Source organism: Manacus candei, unplaced genomic scaffold, assembly GCF_025592945.1.
Source record: "Manacus candei isolate 608988 ecotype Guabito, Panama unplaced genomic scaffold, ASM2559294v1 h1tg000033l, whole genome shotgun sequence".
Taxonomy (NCBI): domain Eukaryota; kingdom Metazoa; phylum Chordata; class Aves; order Passeriformes; family Pipridae; genus Manacus; species Manacus candei.
The window spans coordinates 7888665-7908175 of NW_026138081.1; the positions used below are offsets into that span (position 1 = coordinate 7888665).

Genomic DNA, 19511 nt, shown 5'->3' on the forward strand with positions numbered 1-19511 from the left:
ATAATTAACATTAATTTCAACATTAATTTCACTCTCACAAATGTATCCTCTTGGAGATCACCGAAACACCTTAATTTGCATGCAAAAAATAACAAAATTTTTGAGAAAGTGAGTGAGCTTTTAAAGCTTTTTCTTTATAAAGAAAATTCTATTACAGTTTCAACAGGTGACTTGGGAATTGTTTCACGTGATATTTGTCACTGCAATATCTGTTTGGTTGACAGACAGTTTACTGCTTGAGTTTAGAAGAACGGAATGTGAGACGGGGACAATAAAAATTCTTTCAGGTATGTCTTTAAGCAAAAACCTACCTACCCCCCTATAGTCTGTAAAAACTACAAAAAGTCTTTTGTTCGACCATTGGTTTGTTCAGATGTTCTTGGCTAAAGAAGTCCTTGTTGCCCGTTCCTGGGCAACCAGATGGAACCTGGCTGGTTCCAGTCACCTTCCCACAAGAGGCTGCAGTTTGACAAGCTCTCCTGTGTGCCAGAAAGTGATGAGGATGCTGAAAAGTAACATTTGCTCAGTGCCTATAACTGTGAAGAGAAGATCCCTTTTCAGTCTCAATTTCTCTGTAACTACAGCAGCAAAGACCATCCTTCTGCAGTGCCAGAGGCTGGGTGTCTGTGCTTTTGTGCAGGTGTGCAGCGTGCACTCACATTCCGGGCAGCAAGGAGTAGGAGGAGGAGGGAGAGGAGGAGTCGGGAATTGCTCAAGTGGTGGTGGCGGGGTCAGGCTGCGCTGAGTCAAGCACTAACTCACCTGCCTGCCTGCTCCCGGCAGCCTAAAGCACAAGAAGTTCCTCTCTACCCATCCATCTACACCTTTCACACCTGGCTCAGAGGCAGAAAAGACCACAATGGGACTGTTCTACAGCAAAAGTGAGGTAAGAAAAGGCAAGAGGAGGCTCTGCAATGAGCTGAGCTGGCTGTCCATTGGCGGCAGATGGGACCTGCTGAAGGAGGTGGTGTTCTGCCACTTGCAATTTGCTCTGAGAATTCTTCTTCAGCACCAAAGCTGAGAGCAAAGCAGGGCTGCTGTCTGGGTTTTGTGACTACTTTGTGTTTTGGCCTTCAGAAATGCAAAGACTTTAATGATGCAGTAATTTATCTATTTTGAAAATCCCCAATTAGAAAGAAAAAAAAAGATACCTCTTTGCTTCCACTGAATGAGGCTAGGCAAAACAACTCACTGAGGAAAAATAAGTAGTTATCATTAATGTCAATGAGTGCATAGGTAAAGTCAGGAAACTAATATGACGTGAGGTGTTAAATGTAGTTCTCTCAAATTTGTGTCAGTTTTGGGGCATAAGGGAATGAATGGTAAGACATTGCACATTTTTATATATTTATCTATGTATTTGTTGCTGTGATACCCCCTGTTCTGTAGGTAGTATGCATGAAATGTCTCTTATATGTGTTTGTTGCTTCACTACTTAGTTTTTCTCTTTCCTCTTTGCTCCCCTTGTTTTTTGGTGTAGTTTTGTTGGAGTTTTTTTAGGGTTTGTTTGTTTGTTGTTTGGATTTTATGTGTGAGTGTGTTTGTTGTTGTTATTGTTTTGGGAGTTTTTTGTCATTTACATCATTAAATGTGCAGTTTTTCCTCCTTTTATTCCTTTAAGAAGGATACTTATCTAGGGAAAAAAGTACCTCACCTTCAGCTCCTATATACTCATTAAGTACCCTTTTTGTCTGATCTTTGCTTAGACTGAGAGAGGATGACAAAAACAAACCAGTTTCCTTGCAGGTTTTTTAAATGTCTTTTGATAACTACTTAGGTTTAGGTGGTTTCCCAAAATTAGAATCATATAATGGCTTGGGTTGGAAGGAACCTTAAAAATCATTTAGGTCCACCCCCCTCACCATGGGCAGGGATGCCACCCACAAGACCAGGTTGCTCAGGGCCCCATCTTGTCTGGCCTTGAACACTTCCAGGGATGGGGCATCCACAACTTCTCTGGGCAACCTGTCCCAGTGCCTCAGCACCCTCTGGGTAAAGGATTTCTTCCTAATATCTAACCCAAATCTCTTCTTTTTTGGTTTAAGTCTGTTGCCCCTCATCCTATCACTATCTGTGTAAAAATGCACTCTCCCTCTTTTTTATAACCCCCTTTAACTACAGGAAGGCTGTAAATATTTCCTTTGATACTTTCCTGAGAGTTTTGCTTAGAAGAAGATTGGGTGAACCGAATTATTCAGAGAGAAATAACTACAGAGTTGGGGCTCTCAGCCCTGCTGAGAAGTTTGGGATGGGTCTCTAAAAGGCACTTTTCAGGTCCTCATTGTTTAAAACCCAGCACTGTTCTACATCAAGATTGGTATTATGTAGCTATAAATCAACTTATGAGCAGCATTGTTACACCATGATATCGTTACTAATTCCTGCCCTGCCAGATTGTTTGCTGTTCGTTGTGTAATATAGTGGGTATATATGACATTCTGTGAATTTTCACAGATCAAGATGTGTGTCAGCTGTATTATTAACACAACAAGGTTCTCTATTACACATTTCTCTGAGATTGGTTGTAAGAGTCAGACACGTCAAACTAAGGGTTACCACAAGTTTTCTCAGATTGGAAAGTGGACAACATCAGAGGTTTGGTCTGTTATTGTACATTTCGTGTCTGTGGCCATACCTGGTTACAAACCTTCTGGGAAGAAGAAGATAATACTCAAGGAGGGACCTCGGTTTAGAAATGTTTTGTTGATTGGAACTGAAAACTTAATTCAGTGTTGTCCTTGATTATGCTTCTGTTCTTCCTTTCTGCCTGCTCATCCTATGCATTTTGTACTTTTCAACAGACAGAACCCTCGCCATGCAACTTGCTTACTGTAAAAGTCATACAGATGAAAAATGCCAGGAAAGCAGACTTGTGTGAGTATCTTTGGAGGAGCATCCTTGTGCTTGTAAAACTACTCTGAATATTACCAAGTGTCACAAACACTACAGACTATTTATAAAAGGAAAGAGACATCAGATGTGTGATCATGGTATGCTGAAGATGAGGTAGCACAGTCAGAAGATACTATTTATTCTTACATACTTGCCAATACAACACTGAAGTCTATCCACCAGTTGTAATGCAGAACATGTTTACATAGAATGGATAAAATATTTCACATCTGGATCTGCAAATAAATTTTCTTTTGTTCACAGGAAAGACTGCAATAAGAACTTCCATTCTATGGTTCCTTCTTACTGTAATATCTAGCCTGTGTAACCCTGGGCCTATCACAGCTTATGGACTGTCAAATTTGATTCAGCCATAGGCACAGCCATGTTTCACAACTTAATTGAGGGTTCACAGTTAGCTTTTTCTATTCTTAATTATTTTTACAAAATGCCCAGGAATATAGTTACATAAGTGTTTATTAATGGTCCATAAATGCCTGAACTGCAAAGCACTAGAAAAAAAAGTGTGAATGACAATCACCTCCAGTCTGAGGAGGTGACTGATTTTGTCTTGCATCTGTTCATTTATGCAGATAAAAAGGTCTGAATCCAGAAAGTTTGTATAGGAACAGGACAAAAGTAAAGTTTTTCAGTTAAAAAGATGCAAGACAAGATATATTTTTGTGCCTTTCTAATGTGACTTGCTTCAAGTTCTGTGACAATTTCTCTAGAGACCATGTGAAGAAGAGTTTCTTGCTCCAGTATTTATTGAAGAGCAGTAAGATACTTTGTTGATGCTGAATGTATGGGGAAGAGGAATCTGTATGAACCTTCCCACTGGACTACTTCTACAACCTAGAAAGGAGATTTGAAGCTCAGTTATAGTCTGGAGAGAAATCCCCTGCTACAGCTAAAACGTATCTGAATGTTCAAATATGCACACTGAACTGAAAGAGCGAGCTGTGGAAAACTACAGCCCTTAGGTATCTCCCCAGATAATCATGTTCTATTAAACCATCTGCATGATAATGAACTTACCAAACTTCCTCTCCACCTTTTTCTCATCTAGATCAATGCTTCTTGAAACTATTTTTTATTCTGAATGGAGTTTACTATGTTTTGATGCTGTCCTTTACAATATCAGAAAGTTTCTAGGACATGGGACAGGTACTGAAATGCTCAGGCATTTCTGCTTCCCAGTCCAAGTCGTGTCCCACCAGCCCACAAAGCTTTTTAAAGGAGCAGTTAGAATGACAGATGTGATTTTGTAGTGCAGAACAGCATCTGAAGCAGCAGTAAAGCCAGAGCATGGGCTTTCCAGGCTGAGGCTGTAACCTGACAGTGTGAAGCATATACTGGATGTTGCCCGCAAAACAGAACAACATTCCCCACCAACATTGGCAAGCTATCCTCTCTTTGAAATGGAAGTATCAGTCAAAATATTGAGGAGAAAAAACAGTTTGAAGAAAGAAAACAGAAAAAATCCTTGCAAAAGGTGAATGCTTTGCTTGTTGTGGACATTCATCCTGTGGGAAAAGAAAACCATACCAGTCAGGGCACACTGCCTTGCTTATGTTTAAATGTTGAATCTAGTTTTGACTTACAGCTGCTTAATTCCAATAACATTTGATTTTATTGAGCATAAAATTTGTGAGCAGTATTTATCAGAAAGATTTCCTTTAAAGCAGTTTGAGAACATGTTTTTCTGTGCAGCCAGGCTTGTAGAAATCATATATTTCATTGATAGTCTCTTTATCATATAAAATAAGCCTATATTTCAAAAGTTTTAATGAACTAATTTAATCTCTGCCTAATTTTATGGACAATGTAAAAACTAGTACAAGTTACATATTTATAACTTTATAGGACTTTCACTGAGAAGCAGCAAAATGAGAGTCTTGAGATAAAAAAAAATGTGCAAAATTTTCCTGGTTTGTTTGTAAAACTGGGGGAATATTGTTGGGTTGATTCATTCATCTTTACAGTTCTATAGAGATGAACTTGACACAGCCTTATGAAACTCAGAAGCATGTGGCCCTCCATCACAAGTGAAGTGGACTTCTTTACAGTACCATTTTCCTAACACTGATTTTTTTTTTTCTAATTCTTTCTTTTCCCAGCTCTTTCTTTTTGTTACTTTCCTTTTCCTGCAAAATTTTGTAGATAGAACAGGTTGTCAAGTGTCACCTATTTTTTCAGGCACCTTATTGATTTTTGATGTTTTAAACTGCTTCTTCTATCTCTTGCCAGTTGTGCCCAACCTTGCACTAGATTTCTGTAGAGTTTTTGGATCACTTTGTTTAATACTCATATAGTGTCTAAGTAGTCTCCCAACCTGGTGTTGAAGTTTGACTTGACTATTGGTCTATCTTCTCCATTTTCCAAATAATGGAGATGGGGAAATTAATCCATTACAAGAGAATCTCATAACCTCACTAACGTTCCTATGGAATAGATAACAGAAGACTTCTAGTGGAAGTTCAGTGCATAAGAGAATATTTTTATCTAAGACAACTTAAATTGTTTCATTCCTCCTTTTAAACCCTGACTTTTTAATGCACCATTGCACTATTCTGTGTTTTCTTCCCACTCATCCCTCAGTGTGTAATTTATAATAGTAATTTCCACTTGTGTATTGATGCATAGCTGATATCATTGATAACACCTGTTAATTTAGTTAACTTGTTTATGTTCTCCACATTCCTGTCTCTCACTGAGCACACCCACATCCCCATCAGGCTCATTAGGCCTCTTGATATTCCTGGACCTGTGAACACTTGCCAGTTCCCAGATTTGGGTGTGTGTCCCCTATGCATCCTAACTCCCTACTGGGGTGAGACTTCGATGTGCACCAATCCAACCCACCCTTAAAAACACAGCTTTCTCTGCAGAGAACTTCAGATTTCAAACTCAGCCTCTCACAGACCTTGGACAACCACCACAGCTCCAGAACAAATAGAAGGACATGGCCTTTTGTTTGGGAACTCCCCTTGGTAGGAGGTGACAAATGCCAGAAGTTTATGTGAGTTTCAGCTGGAAACTGGACAAGTCCATAGAAGAAAAAAATCCAGTGAAGATTGGCTCGTGAAGTGTCTGAATCTTAAATTGTGAGGGCTGAGTGAGCATTATATGATGTTTGCCCTCTTATACTCTTCCTTAGACACCCATCACTAAATGTGGGACATATTTACTTCTGGCACTGGTGGCTAACCTTAACAAGACCAAAGGTCCTTCCCTAAAAAAAAAAAAGAAGTCAAAGGGACTAAAGAACAAGATACCACAGAGAAACTGAGTCATTAAGTGAAATTAACAAATGCAGAAGAAAAGAAAACACAGTACTAAGGGTATAAATAAAGTAAAAGCAGGCAACTGGATGGGGATAGTGTGCTGAGCAATTTTAAGCCATCATTTCCTGCTTCCTGAAAACATCCAAGATCCCTCAGTGGCCACTGCCTGTGGGCCCTAGACTAAAGGAACCTTGACTGGTGTTAAAAATATTCTTCAGCATTTTCTTAGTAAGAAAATTATATTTTTGAAGCTTTTACGGATTTTTTTTTAATTATACTTTTCAATTTTGGAAATTTAAAGTTTTAGATTTTTTAATATAAGACATCAATTTGATACTATATTTTGTAATATTATTAAGTATATTTTACATTTTTATAAAAACATTTTTTTCACAGGATTGTAGTAGCAGTTCTGCCACAGATCAGTTTCTGCAAAGGCCCTTGAGATCCTGAAAAGAAATACAATCAGTGAAATACATTAGTGTTTGAGGGACTGCGGTCCAGTGTGATACTTATTGCAGGAACCTGCAGACTTCCTCTGGTGTTCTGTTCTTGTGCTGTTCTTATTGTTTCGTTGTTATTTATTACTTACTTCACCATTTAAGCACTTACAATTACGCACCAACAGCCTATTGTTCTAGGTGCTGCATGAAATACATTTATAAAATCAGAGGATGTGGACTGATAAAGCCCAACAAGGGAAAAACCGGGAAAGAAACAGTAAGGTTGTTTAGCAACATCTCAGCAAAGGGGTGTTTTAAGGAGGGGTGTAAATGAGACTACTGATACTGCTTTAGGGATATTTATAATGTGCTCCACCCAGTGTGAAGGGCAGGGTGGGAGAAAGTGTGGAAGCTTTCTGTTGAAATTTAGCTATTAGAAGATTAATATTGAATGCTCCCTGGAGATAGGAACTGATCTCCCAGGACAGAATGAATTCTGATAGTCTGACTGTAAGGGGCCTTGAGAAGGACGACGTTTACTTTCACGGAAGTAACTCACATTTTTATTTAAAAAAAGAATATAAAAAAGTTTTAATTATGTAAATTATCTAATATTCTGTGCTCCAGGAAACAGCAATCCTGGCCTGTCCACTTGCCTTCAGCCAGGTATCTAGTCACCTACACAATATGTGAAGAAGAAAAATGCTTCTCTCAGCTGGTGATGATATTTTGTATTTTATGACTTGGATAGATCCAAATCCAGGGAGACCTGATCAAGATGATGATCAGGGCAAACAGTGTTTGAGACCACAGTTTTGATTCAGATTCTTTCACTACAATAAGAAAAAAACTATACCATGACAGTAATGAAAAATCTACCCCCTAGAAATAGTGAACAACTAAAGGTAGTCCAAGAGGAGAAGATGCTTGAGGCTTCTGCCCAAGTTACAGGTGGGCTGGATATCGGATCAAAAAAGGAGGTGGAATGAATAATTTTTTCTTTGTTTAGCCCTGCTTGAATTTGACCTCTCTCTGAGACAGGTGAGATTTCATCTCGAGCCAGAATTGCTGGTGCCCTACTGCTTGGGACACAGCATGATGCTGGGGCTATGGTGTTTTTTAGCATGTGTCATATTGCTGTAATGCTTTCTAATGGTAAAGCATAATTAAGATCCAGTCCTGCTATTAAACTGGAAGATAATTAGACACTTAGCATAATAACTGGATGAAGAGACCATGCTTTCATAAATACCTGCTGCCACACCTGCTTTTGGCAGGATATTGCCCCACAGTGATACCACAGCTGCTGCCCCAAGCATGTCTGATGGCTGTTCATGTGTCATGGCTGAGGGGAGGGACACAACAGGTCACTGTTGTGATGCTTTGTTGTCTGTATACTGTGTGAGTGTAATTGTTGTAGTTAGGTGTGGTTAGGCTTACATACCAGGGTGACAATGATTTTCTTGCATGTGGCTGGCAGTGGGAGCCTTGTGCGTGTACGTGGAAAGGCAATGGGATATTGTGGAGTGACCAACCAGTTTAGGCACAGGATATGCTGTGGTTTGCCATTTCTCACATCTGCTTGTACCTGGAACTGGTCAGGCAGAATATGGATCTGAGGTATCAGAGATGTATAAAAAAAGGTTCCTGGGTGTTTTAAGTGCCTCCCTCATCACATCTGGAAAATATGTCACAAACAAGAAGTAATTAGGTTTCAGAGGACACTTCTGAACTACAAAACACATCACCAAACGCATTTGGCAGATGGGCAGAGGGAAGCATGCTTGTATAGTGACTGGGTCAGAAGTGCCCTAGAGAAAGTCGGAGATCTAAATGAGAAGTCAGAGCTCTGCTGTCTGACAGGTAGTTATTTCTTACAGGTGTATGACACAGTGTTGTAGCAGAGAGTGATCAATTACAGAAAAAAAATAATTGATGGACTTTCAAAATAGTACTTTTTTTCTTTGCAACAGAGTAGTCAGAGAATGTGTTGCTATTTGGGAAGTGTCAAGGAAATAAACTTTGGTTCACCAATAGCCTTATCCATTTGGGTCCTTCTGGTCCTTCTAGTGGGGACAAGAACCACCAGCGATCTGTTCTAATGTCAGTCTGGATTTCCTAAGAGCCAAAAAAGATTTTCATATGGACATTTCCTGTATACACACAGAATTTTGAGAGCTATTAGAATTGTTAGAAGCTCAGGTGATGTCTATGCATTTTGATATTTTTGTAGAATTCATATATCTTAGAGTATACAACTACTTTCATCAGTCAGAGTAGCTGTTTTTACATTTAGAGTTACTAAAAAAGAAATAAAGATGACTTAAGCCTCAGGGGAGATGGGGGTCAGAAAAAGGCTGGCCTTGTTAACCCTTGAGTTGCAGATGGGGAGACAATAAAGGGCCAAGACAATTATTCTGTTTCCCCAAATCAGGTCTACCAGTAAAACTAAGTGTGACAAGACTTAAGCCTATTCCACTACCATTCAGGTTTGTTTGCTATGCAACAGCAAGAATGCTGAGTACATGGCATTACAAATAGAGGAAATGCAATTCTAATAATGGAATTGGCACTTATGGGCAATACTCCTCATGCTGTCTTTGCCACTTGTATATGTTGTCATCCCTAACCAAAAGATTGTGTTCTATAGGGTAATCATCCCTGACTTCTGAGTGTGGGTCCACAGGATTGTTAATCTCATTATTCACATTTGTCTTTTATTTCCTAATAATGATGACAAAATATATTAGCAGGTAGATTATTCTGATCTTAGAATGAAAGTGCTTGATGATATAAGCACTGCAGACTTCTCCTAACGACTGTTTCATACCAAAACTTTGGCCCTTAACGTCCATCACTTATGATGGAGCTCAGGTGGGAAGCTCAACCCTACAACTGGCCTCTTCAGCTGAGAAAGGAAAATAAAAAGACTAAAGCTGTCCTCACTACATCTGGGAACATTAAAATTGGTAGGGGAACTTTATGACCTGAACTCGCCTCTAGTGGAGGCAAAAGCAATGCAATTTCATGCAGAGAAGCCACGTCAGCTCTCTCCTTGCGGTGAAACACAGACGAGCTTTCACCTGCACATTTAGTGTTGCAAATACCTTTACTGTGCTGGCTGAGGCACAGATATGCAGGTGAAAATAGTGACATTAAGCAATATATATTTTTATACAGTTTTACTGGTGAAACCCTGCCTCAGGACAGTTGCTTCTCAAAGCAAATGTTAGTCATCAAACTGTTCAACTTTTCAATGCTTTTCTTATCCGTGCTCATTCTAAACCATTACAGAAGATTGAATTCAGTTCCTCTCATCTCCACAGCTCTTGAATTTTTTTCTTGAATTTTTTTGTCTTGAAAATCTGTGCTGTTGAGGTCTGTGGTGCACTGTGTTCCCCTTTCTTTAAATTTCCAAAAAGGGAAGAAAACAGACTGAGAGCAGGTACCTTGGTGGAAGACGTGTCTTCTGTGACAGCAGTGGGGCTTCATGGGAACCTTCAATGCAATGAGCACCTATCCCTGCTGCATTGGCAGCCAGAGGTCTCAGAAAAAAGGAAGGATGCTCCAGAAGGTAGAAGAGACAAAACATAAATCTAGAGCTACTCTAGACATACTAAGGCATGTTCATGCCTACCTGTGGAAGCCCAGTATATAGAAGATGGGCTCTGTCCATTTGGTAGCCCCTATCACAGCTGCTAAGGTCCACAGTGCCCAACCCTGTGATACTGCTGTGTGTACGGACCCATATCCATATGGATGGCTTTTCAGCCACGCAATTGCATATTTTGAGCATTTGTTATTTTTCCAGGAATTTAGAAAAAGTAATTCTCAAGAAAGCACACTGCCAGGCTTTCACAATAGTAAAGCAAGACAGTTGTCTAGCAGTGGCCTGATGGTACCCCAGTTAACTTGTTGGTCTGCATTCTGTGTATTGCTTTATGTACTGAGCTTAAAAATTCGCACAGTGCACCACCTTATGGGGTACTAGATTGTTTCATTGATCCGTTGTTTTCCTACTTTCCTTCTCTTCAACAGTAACTCAGTCTGATTGCTATGTGAGCCTGAGCCTGCCAACAGCTTCAGTGCAGCATTTCCGCACCAAGACAGTCCAGAACAGCAAGAATCCAACATGGAATGAAACCTTCCACTTCACAATTCAGAGCCAGGTTAAGGTAAGAGTGCAGATACCTCCAGCTATTCTTACCAGATATCAAACACACCATATAGCCCTTCCATTCTGTGGGTCTTTCTGAGTTCCCTTGAGAAGTATTCACACTCTCTTACTGTATTCACACTCTCTTGCTGTGCCTATTTAGCTTTTGATGGCTGGGTAAGACTGTATCTGCCCACATAGCCAATAAAGTATGTAGAGAGCAACTGCAATGTTTATATTTTTTTCATTCTTGAAATTCTTTTTCAACTTTGTTCAGCTAAAATAAAATATCTATAGCATGTTATGTCTGTTAAACCTTTAATATTTAATTAATTAATTAAATAATTAATTAATTTTTATTCCAGAACATTCTGGAACTAAAAGTTTGTGATGAGGACAATGTAACTCAAGATGACCATCTCCTCACTGTATTCTTTGATGTCTCCAAAATCCAGCTTGGGGAAAACATTCAGCTAAGTTTCCAGTTGAATCCACAGGTATGGATAAATTTCAAGGACAAAGAAAAGGGGGTGGAGTCAGGTGAGAATATGAGTATCTCAGCTTTCCTCTTATGTGTCCTATACAAGCTTTTCTTACTGTCCATACCTGAGTATGTCTGTGTGTTGCAGGGGTTCATACCTACAGTTGTTTCTGTAATTATGGCAAATTTTGGACGGTGCTTCTACAGAAAGAGCTGGCCAATGTAATTGGACCTAATTGTCTGTTTACTGTCCTTGATGTCAAAATGAGTTTACCCCACTAGTTTTGCAGTTGCAGCTGGTGGTTTTGAGCTCTGTGTTATGTTTTGCTAATACAAAAGTAATGATCTGCAGTCGTAAACCCAACCCCAGTATGGCTTTTAGCTAATTTAGAAAATGAACATAACACTTGCAGAACTGAATTATTTAAAAAATTGTGTTTTTCATCAGATCTCAATTTCGTGTGGTTGGGACAACTTCATAGTAAAGTTTCGAGGGCAACGTTTAGGCCTGGAAGGACTTGAGTGAATGTGGATTTGATCTGATACCTCTTTTGGAAAGGCTGGCTCTCCGTGCCATGTTCTCCTTAGTGCTTACACTGGGAGGGCAAGAAGATCATGGGAATTGCATGAAAACCTCTAATGAGAAAGAAAATCTCAGGGACAAGCAATTACAAAAGATAAAGATGAGCACACAAAGAGTCTATGTGTACAGACTCCACTAAACCAAAGTGCACCCTCCAGAACACCCTGGGCTTCATACAGCCAAGTGTGCCACCATGTTAATGTGCCACCAGGCCCATCTGCATGAGTGAGTGAGGGCTGGGAGAGGGTCAGAATGATTTGTATGAACTGGAGAAATCCACTTTCACACGTGCTAAGAATCAGTGGGGAGGGTGAGAACCCATGTGAGGAGAAAGAAAAGGGAAAATGTAAGTGGCCTGTGAAATAATGCAGGTGGGAGGTGGGAACCCAAGACTGCAGAAAGGGGGAACAGCCACCAAGAGGCCCTGTAGTACGTATTACATGTGTCCTGCAAAGGTCTAAACTAGGAGTTTGCTAAATTAATGGATATGATGCTAGAAGTATGTGATACTAGAAGTATCCAAATACAACATGAATAAAATTGTGGCATATGCAGTAACAAGAGGTGGACACTGGCTTATAAAGAACTCTGAAGAGCACAGATTCCTGTAGGGTATCTCTCTTTGCAGGGAGACCAACCTGCTGTGACTGTCTTCGTTTTCTTTTGCAGGGAAAAGAGGAGCTGGAGGTTGAATTCACAATGGAGAGCAGGTGCGTGAGGTGAAATAGGCAACAAAATGTAAGGCAGAGACATGAGGTTACTGATAGAAAGCATAAGTTTACACATGCAGCCCCCTAACACTGTCACCATCTAAATAAAGCAGAGGGTAGATTTGGGTGTTCAGGAAACACCTTGTAGAGCATTTAATGGAGAAGGGGTGCATGACCATGCATGATGTGCATGCTTCTACACTGGGCATCCAGACATAGAGAAAAGCGAGCACAAGTGCTGATGGAGGCATAGAGATGTCTCTGATGAGAGAAGGAAGTTATAAGTTTAAAACCCTTCTTTCTCCTTACTTGTGGGATCTCAGATATTTGCTTTGTCATAAGATTACAGGAAAATGATACTTGGAATTTGTTTTAGGAAGAGATAAAAATTTTTTTTTACTGTGTTTCTGTGCTGACTGTGTAGTTAATGGAGAGAATGATATAGATCAGTCTTAGTGCTGCTGTTGATTTTTAAGGTACCATCATTTGATGGTATTTTTTTCTTTTTTTAATGGAATGTTGGATGAATTCACCAGCTTTTTAGCTCTGATTCCACAGATTTGAACTGAACAATATGGGGCAATAGTGTAATTATACCTGTAAATATGCCATCCCTGTGTAAATTTTCTTTGGTGTGTCAGGACCCAATCCTGCCTGATACAGTGAGGAGCTCCTCTGTTCAGCACTTGTCCATAAATTGTTTGAAGTTCAGACTCAAACCTGTGAGAGGCAAAATGGATTGAATGTGCAGGTAGAATTTCTGATACTGTTTGTCCATGCTGCCTGTCCAAAGATGGACTTTTAAAGATAGAGATAATGAAATAACCATTAAAGAAGAGTTAAAAAAAAAAAAAGAAAAAAGAAAAAGAAGAGTGTGTTGGTTTTGAATTGGTTGTTTTCCATTTTGTCTTTCAGTCCAGATCCTCCTGAAAACATTGTTACTAATGGAGTTTTAGTGGTAATTTTTATTTCATAATCTTTTTCCCTGCCATATATGAATGTTTATTGCAAAGCTAGTATTAAAGGTACCAGGCAGTTGCTCCATATGGTGGCATGAAGGCATTGACCAAGAGGCAGGCTAAAGGTGGTGTTAGCTCTGGCTTTCCCACGCGGTCCCAGATAGTGATTCATGCTGGGAGAGGCTGAAGCTGCGAAAACTGTGAGCTGCTGCCAGCGCTTGCCTTTGCCTAAACTGAGCTGGGCTCAGGTGTGTGACATCCCTCCATCTGCCCAGGGACAGCTTGGCTGAGCATTGTTTGGAGAGTCTTCTCCTGTGGCCAGTCCTCTCCCAGGCCCTTGCAGGGCTGCTCCTCCAGGCAGAAGCAAGTATATCCTTTCTCTTTCCTCATCTCTACGTGATCTGTTATTTCCCATGTGGAAGCCTGATCCCATCTCCCTAGACCTGGTAGGGGGATTACAGTCTTACATTACCTCTCCCTTGAGGTGCATGCCCTGAGACCTATGGTCCAAAGGATTGGAGGAGACAGAGCTCTACTGATAGCAAATGCCTTTATCTCTTGCCCTGGTTGTCTCTTACAGTCCCGTGAAGTTTCCTGTTTGGAGGTGCAGGTGAACGGTGGGAGGATGAGGAAGGACACTATGGGTGAGCCTTTCACTGACTTAATGAGGAAATCTGGTTGCCACTTTATGGTGAAAGCACTTAGTGTTTTATACTTGAACATCCTAGTTTAAAATTATTTAAGGTGCCAGACAAAATGCCAGTGGCCTGTGGAGGGGGTTGTAGTTGATCAAAAATATATAGATTATTCCAGAATGTGGTGTGATGAGCATGTGGTCTAATTTCCCCACAAAATATTTTCCTCTGCAATAACATCTTGCCAGATGCTTGCAATTTTCCAAAGTGTTTGTGCAAGGGATTGAATTTTTTTGAGTCCTACACTCAAGCTAACTCCTGTTGTTTCTGGATTCTGAGAAAAAGGAAATGGGCAGAAAGAGGATTAGGCCTCTTTTACCATTTAACTTAGTAAAATTTTTTAGGTATAACAATATTAAACATGCCACTAGTGAATCACAAGACTCACAGTATATTAGCAGAGACATTTGTTGCACATTTCAAGCAGTGTATCACTACCATGTCAAGTCCAGACCTGTGGAATTGTGTACCTCCTACGCAACTTTTCAAACATCTCATTCTGACATCTCCTTATGACCTCAATTCAGCACACTGCTTAAGCACGTGGATGATCCAGTTGAACTCAACTGTCGCAGTGAAAAAGTTTGATAGATGTGACTGAAGATGCTTGAGTGGGATAATTCTTTTGAAGGCTGATTATATACTTTGGAGTGTGTGGATTTACAGAGTATATTTCACCTTGAACTTAGGCTGATATTCTATGTAAAGACCATTTTTAATTACTTGAACAGACATATCTGAGGCTTACTGCATGAAGACAGAAAACCACCAGACACTATTTTTGTAAGTGCTAGAAATATTTCAAAAGAAATATTACAGGTTGAAGGAAAGGAAAACATAATAGAGGGACTGAGATTTTACTGATTCCAGAGAGAGTTTTTCTCTGCTACAAAACCCCATGCTTTTCCACCAAGTCTAGAATTTTCAAAACATCTCAGCAATAAGACAGTATGCAATACTAAAATGTTTGTCTGGTATAATACTAAGGTATTTTGAAAATTTCAGAAGAGAGTGTGATTTTCCCCCAAAACTCTTATCAGCTGTGAGTCCTTACCTAATGAATACAGCAGTAGTCTCAGCAATCACATATATGTATAAGTGCAGTCATGCTAAAGCTATATGGCACGTTCTGCACACCAGCTCGAAAGCTGAAACCCTCAGATGAGTCAGTCTATTTATTTTTCCTATAATTTGGGTGTCAAAATGAAGTAATTACTCAAGAAAAACATATGTTACATTACTGTGCAAAGAAATTACCCCAATTTTTTGAAGAACTTAAGTTTGAAACACCTTTGCTTCAGAGAGAAAGTTTGCGTTAACCGTAGACGGGTCATATGAAGGAACCCAGACCCACACACTGAGCTCCTGTCTCTGCCCGACCTCCCCGGCCAGGTTCCACTACATCAAGTACAGTCAGTCGGCGCTCACTGTGGCTCTACCACGGCGGAGGCATCTCAGCAGGGTACGTAATTGCCACTAACATATAGCTGGCTATTTGCTGTGTATTTCTTTGGGGACCACTAAGATCTGAATGCTTGTGCAAATCTGTGTATGTAGGGAATTGATAAGTGCATGCATGCAAGTGAGCAGGGGAGACTGCTTTTACTTTTTTTTCTCCTTTTTTTTTGTATAATAGGTAACTGTCTTGTTTATTTTTTCTCTCATCCGTTTTTCCAGTCTACATCAAGTCAAAATGAAAGGGATATGAACGAGTCTGTGACTCTACCGCTAAACTCACTTCCTATACAAGAGAAAATAACAATAGCAGAGGTGAGAACAAATCTTTCCTAATACGAACTAGCCCAACACCATCAGTTTGATGAATGATTAGTCTTACAGTTCAGTGATTCAGTTCCTGTGAGACATGAAGCATGCTACAGTATAAAGTGTGAAAGACAGTCACTCTGCAATTATGCAATATTTATTTTTTCTTTTATTCTGCACGTGGTTCCAGTCATACCCTGTGTAATCCTGTTCTGAGTTTAAACTAACTTCCTCGGGACATGTCTAATATGTATGTTCATCAACACAGTATGTGAACTAACAGTAATGGATATGACAAGTAAGATATACATTTGCAAAGGGAATGCTTGAAGCAGAAGATCAAACAGAGAACATCCATATGTGTGTGGTTCAGATGTCCAGCTTTCAATGACCCTCCCAGAAAATGAAGGTTAAACTATGAGAAGCTGAGGAGCCCTAAGCCCACCTAGCTTCTGTGAATGGCCCATTTCTACTCAACTCAGGCAGTGCTGGAGCTTGTTAATGTCCCTCACAGCCCAGACCATTGCTGGCCAGATTCTCCAGCTATGTTTCATACTTCCAAGACAGGGAAACTCAGGCCCTAGATGGAATAGGGAAGGAAGGCACAGGTTACACTGCTTACACTGTCTGTATTGTGATTTTCAGGACAGGACAATTGACTTGTACACAAAGGCAAATGAATGGTAAGTGAGTCTCCAGCAAGACCTGGTCCACTAACTAGGAGACATTTGCTCCTACACAAAGCTCATTTGAAATCAGAGGGGGCTGTGCAAGTCCAGTTCTAAGCAGATATGTGAGTTCATTATTTGCCAGGTTTTCCTTTTCACATTGATGGTGAATTAAATCACGAGTCCCTTTTCCTCCAAATTTCCAAACTGCTAGTGCATCTCAGTAATAGATCTTGATTTGTGTGCACTACTGTGCCCACAGATGGATAGAGCAGCTTTGCAAAGAAATGATTTTTCTGAATTATACACGTGACTTCAAGGCATGGTAGCTGCAATGCCTGTTGACAGTGGTTGCCTAGTTATAGGCAGGTATGGCAGCAACTATTGAAACTTGAAAAAATAATTATATGAGCAAATAAAACCAGAAGTGTGTTGTTCTTTCTCATTTATTATGTTATACTGTCCACAATCTGGTCTGTAAACACACACAAGCACAGCTGGAGTTGTCCACAATAAGAACATTTTTGCCCTGGTCACAGGACTCAGGGTCTGTGTTTCTGGCCAAGAAACCTAGATGCCCGCTTGGGGTTCGACCTCTGCACTGATGAACAGAATTTCCTGCAAAACCGGAGGAAGGTGGTTGCTGCTGCACTAAAGGATGTTCTTCATTTGGAGGAAGATCTGCAAGAGCATGAGGTAATCAGGAAGGGTACTGTTGGAGGATTTTTCTCTCTCCTTTCTCTCAGGCCTGGAGATAAGAAGTGATTTTTTACCTCCATCTGAATGAGTGAAAGGAGCTTCTCCTCCAGGGTGCTGTTTGCCACCAGAATGATCTCAACCGGACAGTTCAGCTGTCTGTTTGGATGATCAGAACTTCTGTTTCTAGTTGGCTTTCAACTGAATCATTCAAGGGAGCTTCAAAACAATAGGTTTGGCCTGTGTTTCATAAAAATCCTTCCTGAAGTGCCAAGATCTAATATATTCCACAGGGATGCCCTGCAGCTTTATAGACCGATGTTGCATTATCTCTAATGTATGTGTTTATTTTACTAGTGTTTGGATGTTACTTTTGCATTTCTGTAATTTTTTTATATTGTTTGTTTCTTAATGCCACTTTTCCATCTATGTTTTCTTCTCTTTTTTTTTTTTTTTTTGTCTTGAACAGGTGCCTATAGTGGCTGTGACCACAGCAGGATGTGGGATAAGAGCACTCACTGGCATGTATGGCAGCATTTTGGGCCTTCAAAAGTTGCGTGTTCTGGATTGTATTTCGTACATCAGTGGCTCATCTGGCACAACATGGTGAGGAGACATTTTGATACTGTTACTTGGAGTTTGTTGTGTTAAGAAAAATCCATGCTTTGTCTTGGTCTCAGGGTAAAGGTGGTGAATTGAATTATTGCTTCCATCTTTGGGCTATTAATGCCAAGGTCATCTATGAAAGGACTGTTGTACATCATACATTTAGTGTCACTGAAGTAACCTATCCCTAACCAAAAGAGTAGACTTTATTGGAAGGGTAAACATCCTTAATCCTATGCAAAAATGATGCTTTATGATTATTTACTGTTGGACAGAAACAGCATAGACAGCTCATGTAGATGCTTGTGCTGGATCCCAGATCAAGTGATTTTTGACTAGTTGCCTTTAGACTTGCATTTCTGCTCAAAGTAAGTTCAAAGAGGAGAGTAACTAAAAGATAAAACAGTAAGTGCCCAAAGCTCTGCAAAGTGTATTCTCTGAGCTTCAAAAGGATCTTGTTCATTTTCCCCTGCTTTCCATCATGTTTCCTGCCTGCAGGACAATGACAAAGCTATATGAAGATGCTGATTGGTCACGTAAGGATCTCGGAGAAATAATTATTGAAGCACGGAAGCAAGCAGCCAAGTGCAAGATGGGGGCTTTTTGCTTGAAAAGTCTAAGGAATTATTACAGAGAGCTGAGCCAAAGGACCCAAGCAGGACATAAAACCTCTTTTATTGATCTGTGGGGGCTCATGATTGAATCCATGTTGAATGATGGGGTAATGTCTATACATCTTTCTTCTCATAAAGTTGTTGACTTAATATTTATGACCATTATAAGAAATTAAAGCCCTAGGAAGAGAACCTGCTCAATAACACTGTAGTCGGTATGCAGGCAGAACACCACTTATTTACATTAATAACTTGGAGATAGATTATGTCTACACTGGAGCCTAAAGTGTCATAGAATGTAACATAGAAATGCTCAGACTAGCTCTAAAGTAACCAACTAATTAACACTGTATCTGTCCAAGAAAATTTTAAGTTTCTTAGGTGCTTTTTATGGCCCCATGTTTTTATCTCTCCCTTGCTGCAATATTTACACTAGCTGCACTCATAACTTGAATGTACTGCAGATGTACCTCATATGTATGGAACTTTGGGATTTAGTGATAAGAAACTATATAGATCCAGAGCTCCTGAGACATCTTAACTGCCAAAACTATGATTTTGCAGGTGCCTTTCAGCCACTTTGAATTTGATCTCTCTGGACCTCCAGTTTCTAATTTTGTTGTAATGACACAAGCAAAACCTTCCGTATAAACTAGAAGCCTGAAAATAGCTGGAGAAAAAGCTATTTTATTTTTAAATCCTCTAAACATGGTTTATGTTTTGTCTAGAGGAAACAGATAAAATGAAATAATCTCATTTCATATCATATTTCACACTGTATTTCAAACCTCAGTGTTGCATAGCAAAACTTTCTAGAATTTAATTTGGTTGGAGTATACTCAAAATCTCCATTTCATGTATAAATTTTTAGTATTGGACAGCTCAAGGATTTTTCCTCTGTGGATGTTAACTTTCAATATAGTATTTAAAAAAAAAAGATTAGAAGGATCGTTAACA

The 19511-nt window shown here is 39.8% G+C and overlaps 1 protein-coding gene across 1 annotated transcript in view; it reads left to right on the top strand.

Moving 5' to 3' along the window:
- The first annotated feature begins 853 nt into the window (after positions 1 to 853).
- The window catches only part of LOC127472987 (uncharacterized), a 59292-nt gene continuing 40634 nt past the window's right edge, over positions 854 to 19511 (top strand). Inside the window, exons 1-13 of the mRNA XM_051792021.1 lie at positions 854 to 886; positions 2802 to 2874; positions 10661 to 10797; positions 11144 to 11275; positions 12512 to 12552; positions 13468 to 13510; positions 14092 to 14155; positions 15508 to 15668; positions 15884 to 15976; positions 16616 to 16653; positions 17178 to 17334; positions 17804 to 17940; positions 18439 to 18661. Coding sequence (XP_051647981.1) covers positions 860 to 886; positions 2802 to 2874; positions 10661 to 10797; positions 11144 to 11275; positions 12512 to 12552; positions 13468 to 13510; positions 14092 to 14155; positions 15508 to 15668; positions 15884 to 15976; positions 16616 to 16653; positions 17178 to 17334; positions 17804 to 17940; positions 18439 to 18661 — 1326 coding nt within the window. The 5' untranslated portion in view covers positions 854 to 859. The remainder of the gene's footprint in view (positions 887 to 2801; positions 2875 to 10660; positions 10798 to 11143; positions 11276 to 12511; positions 12553 to 13467; positions 13511 to 14091; positions 14156 to 15507; positions 15669 to 15883; positions 15977 to 16615; positions 16654 to 17177; positions 17335 to 17803; positions 17941 to 18438; positions 18662 to 19511) is intronic.